The sequence below is a fragment of the Diachasma alloeum genome, unplaced genomic scaffold (genome assembly GCF_001412515.2).
Source record: "Diachasma alloeum isolate Michigan unplaced genomic scaffold, Dall2.0 Dall_scaffold_00572, whole genome shotgun sequence".
NCBI classification, from domain to species: domain Eukaryota; kingdom Metazoa; phylum Arthropoda; class Insecta; order Hymenoptera; family Braconidae; genus Diachasma; species Diachasma alloeum.
Window position 1 is genome coordinate 1 of NW_021680704.1, and position 4,181 is coordinate 4,181.

The 4,181-nt window shown below is 37.3% G+C and overlaps 1 protein-coding gene across 1 annotated transcript; it reads right to left on the bottom strand.

The window, feature by feature from the left end:
* Window positions 1–1,470: 1,470 nt before the first annotated feature.
* LOC107043427 lies at window positions 1,471–3,876 on the bottom strand. Its single transcript, XM_015264941.1, has 4 exons — window positions 3,735–3,876; window positions 2,378–2,849; window positions 2,059–2,162; window positions 1,471–1,974 (listed from the first exon to the last, which is right to left on the bottom strand). Exons 1-4 carry the CDS (start codon window positions 3,874–3,876, stop codon window positions 1,607–1,609), a joined length of 1,086 nt encoding a protein of 361 aa, XP_015120427.1. The 3' UTR covers window positions 1,471–1,606.
* Between the last annotated feature and the right edge of the window lie 305 nt (window positions 3,877–4,181).

Sequence of the window (4,181 nt, forward strand, 5' to 3'; positions counted from 1 at the left end):
AGGAGCCACAATGGTAGCATTTATAAAGTTGTAATAAACGAAGTTCTCCACAACCTTGAGAATATCCTTCTATGGAGCTTGAGGAAATTGTTCAGTGAGAGTGTCGTACAGTACCTTCGACTTGTAGAGCATACCATAAGGAATTATATCTCTGGACTCTATTATTTGTTTGAGGAATTCCATCACCATGTCCTTGAGTATTTGAATTCCTCGATAAAGTCGTTGACATACATATTAAAATAAAGTATAATATTATTAAAGTTAATGACGTACATTGATTAACACAATAAGGTAGATCTAGACTCTCACCTTTCTCTATCTCCAGCTGATTCCTCCAGCCCTTGTTAATGCCACTGGACTTGTCTCGATGCTGACAGATCTGTCTTCCAGAACTTTCTCTGGGCCCAGAATCTAATGAAGTGCAAAACCATTCAACTGTCGTAAATAATGAACAACCATTTTCAGAACCAAAGTATTTCCAGTCACAACTTCTGATGGTTTCTGAAATTTCGATCTTATTTACTCCTGCAGAGCGCTACGAAAGAGCTTCAGAAGAAGATACTCGTCTCTGATGTTGGAACCAAAATTTGAAAGTGTCAGAATGACATTCTGGAGGAATTTATTTGTTTTGCTCTGGGGTATCAAGAATATCAACTTCGATAAAAAATCAGTATTTGTTTGTAAAGCGTAGAACAATTGTTGATATCCCTCAAACGCTTCCTCCCCTCCTTCGTCAAGGATTTCAGGCCTTTGCGATTGCTCACATTCTCAGAGACTGTATTTTTTCTAAATTGATGCTGTTTCTCTTTGGCAAGTGTCTCCACATTCTACCCATGAGCAATTACATCCTGCAGGACTATTCTGTTCTGGATGAGCAGTCCAATCTTGATGTTCATGCTGTCCAACTGGTGTGACAAATCCTGATTTTACCAGATGGTCTGCAAAACATCATTCTTCAGCTGTTGTAGCTGCAAATCCTTGTCGTAATCCTCAGCGATGTCTCCTGCTATGCTGTTTGTGAGGAGACCTCCAATTTTTTTTTGATAAATTATTCATTGAAATAAATACATGGCTGAAGGACCTAGAACAATGGCGAGATGCAAGTCTGCTTGCAACAAATCGTGATAAAAATAAAATTGTAAAATAAGAATATTATGAGACGGCTATGCTTTTTTGGTGAAAATATAAATAAAGTATCAATGGTTACAAGATAAGATTTGATTGAATTTTTTTTATTGAACACTGAATTTGAACAATGATCATACAATTATTTTCTGTGATCTTCAAAACTTATAAAATAATTGAAGTCAATTAACGATAAATACTTTGTATTTTTGTAAATAAATCATTATAAATTATCATTTGGCATCTTTATAAAGAAAAGTATAATTAACTTTAATAATAATTCAACGATTAGTAATCGCATTTTTTAAACTTTGGAAACAAAAAGTATTTTTCTTTGAATGCGTTTCAAAACTCAGCAAGTATTATTTTTTCTTATCAAAATATAATTATTCCAAACCGTGGAAATGAGGTAACATTCTGAAAATTAAATATACCGTAAAACATCACCAATCTCCCAAGAAAACTCCCAAAAAGCCAAAGTTTAATCCACTGCAGGATCTCGGCCACTCTCAGATCCCATATTCTGATTCTCCTTGTTTACTTCAAGCTGCGTCATGGTTGCAGTCGAAATGAGAGAATGCTCCTCACATACCAGCCTTTGCTTCGCGACTGGCTCAGATGCAGAAAGAGGCTGGATTGGTAGAGGTGGGTTTGTGAACCTAGCAGGGTCTGCAGCAGATTGAGGCATTGGTCTTGGAGTCCTATCTTCACCGAACCACTCCTGATTCTCCATCGAATGAAGATGACGTGGTGTAGGGTATCGAGGAAATTGCTGCTGGTACATATGATCCCACTTCCAGAGAGGTTGAGGAGGATATGAAAACCTGTCATACCCAAGTCGAATCATTTCTGAAAATTATAGTCAACATTCATTAATTAAATTGTAATCTTTTCTACCAATAGGATATTATCAAATAGATTTAAAAAATTTACCGCTATTCCGATGCTCCATTTCACGTTCTTTCGCTGTGGGCTCATACTTCTTCTCCTTCTTAACAAAAGCATTGTGTTTGACGGCTGAGCGAGGTGAACAGGAGCTTATGATTTGGCAAGTCTGAGAAAATGAAAATAAAATTATTCTACTTTTTCAATTCAATCATTATTAAATTATATTCAGATTCTTACCATCATCTTCATTTGCCAATTGTCTCCTCCTCTTTGGTAATGTTGATCTGTTGAGCGAACTGTCAGAAGATCCAGAGTCATTTATCGATTTCCAAGTAGCATTTTTGTAGGCGTACTTGAAAATCACCTGGGAAACGTCATTCCGGCAGAGCAAAATATCCTCTTTGGGGATTCCCGCAATGTCGGCAGAAGGGTTTCAAAAAATGCCATGTTGTGTTTGTCATCTTCCAGTGAACTGGTCCCACGTACATTGCTGGTCACAGATTTTTCCAACAATGCGAATTTTTCGTTATGCATACGTAGAATCTCCTCAGCAATGTCGCAGTGTTTTTTTGACATTTTCTGAACAACTTCGTTACAGGATGATTCCTCAGTCACGACGTCGTTCAGCTCCGGCTTGACGTCACCACCGATTTCCAAATTTCCACTTGAGAAATTGGGGAGAACTGAGCTGCCTAGGAATGTCAGCGACTCGTAATAGGGCCAAGTTGATTTGTAGGTGTCCTCTAAACCGTCACCTGATCGACGAAGCTGAACACGAGCATTTTCACTCTTAAATTTCTTCACCAGAGATTTCCACTTGCTTTGTGCCTGTATTTCTGTGAAAAAAAAATACAACTATCACCCCGAAAAACCAAAAATTTTCAAAATGTCACTGATAAATTGTCGATCGGATTGATGCGGAAAATATATTGTTTTTGCGTTATTCAATTATTTAATGCCTCACGAAGTTTCAGGATGTTGCGACCATTTTCCTGTATTTTTTGTAAAGTTTTAGAAGAGATCAGAAAACTGTAGAAAAAATGCAGAAAAAATAATCACTACACCCGGAAACTTCGTGAGCAATTGAATAATGCCAAAACAACGCAAAAACGGTATATTTTTTCTCATCAATCTGATCGACAATTTTCGCAAAAGTACAATTTTTCAGTGACATTTTGAAAATGTTTGGTTAAGGTGTTTCAACACTCTTTTGTCCAAAATTCACGTTTTTTCTATTTTTATGGTAAATTGTTTTTCAGATTGACGCGAAAAAATATAGCGTTTTTGCATTATGTCATAATTCAATGCCTCACGAAGTTACATAGTGATGCGATTATTTTTCTACATTTTTCCACAATTTTCTGATTTCTTCAAAAACTTTACAAAAAAGGCAGGAAAATAATCGCATCACTACGTAACTTCGTGAGGCATTCAATAATGATATAATGCAAAAACGGTTTATTTTTTCGCGTCAATCTGATAAAGAGTTAACCAGAAAGGTAGAAAAAACATGAATTTTGGACAAAAGGGTGTTGAAACACCTTAACCAAACATTTTCAAAATGTCACTGAAAAATTGGAGTTTTAAAAAATTGTAGATCGGATTGATGCGAAAAAATATACCCTTCTTGCGTTGTTTTTGCATTACTCAATGCCTCACAAAGTGACATAGTAATACGATTATTTTTCTTTATTTTTTGAAAAAAATATGAGTATACTTACTGGATACACGGATATTGGCTGCAACCTTATCCCATTCAGTCCCGATGAAAGCCTTGAACCGATTTTCGGTTAGGGATTTGTTCCAAATTGCAGGTCTACGGTGCACTTCTTCGATTAGTTGTGGAACTTTACTCTGATCCATTTCACTAATCACTATTACTGTCAATAGCTACATGAGGTTTGCCGGAAACCGTCATGAGGAATGCGACATTGTCAAATTTCATCCGGTTGCGTGCGCACGAGTTCACACACGAGACAGTCGATAACGCAGATAAGGATTTTATTATCGAGCAGACCGTGTTTTCATCGATGAAACTTGAGCCCGCTCGGGCGCAATCGAAGCTCATCGGATGAGTTCGGAATAGTCCGAATGACGCTCGAGTCTCCATCGGACGGCGATCGAACGGAGCTCGAGCGACGTCCGAACGGAGCTCGAACGACGTTTGA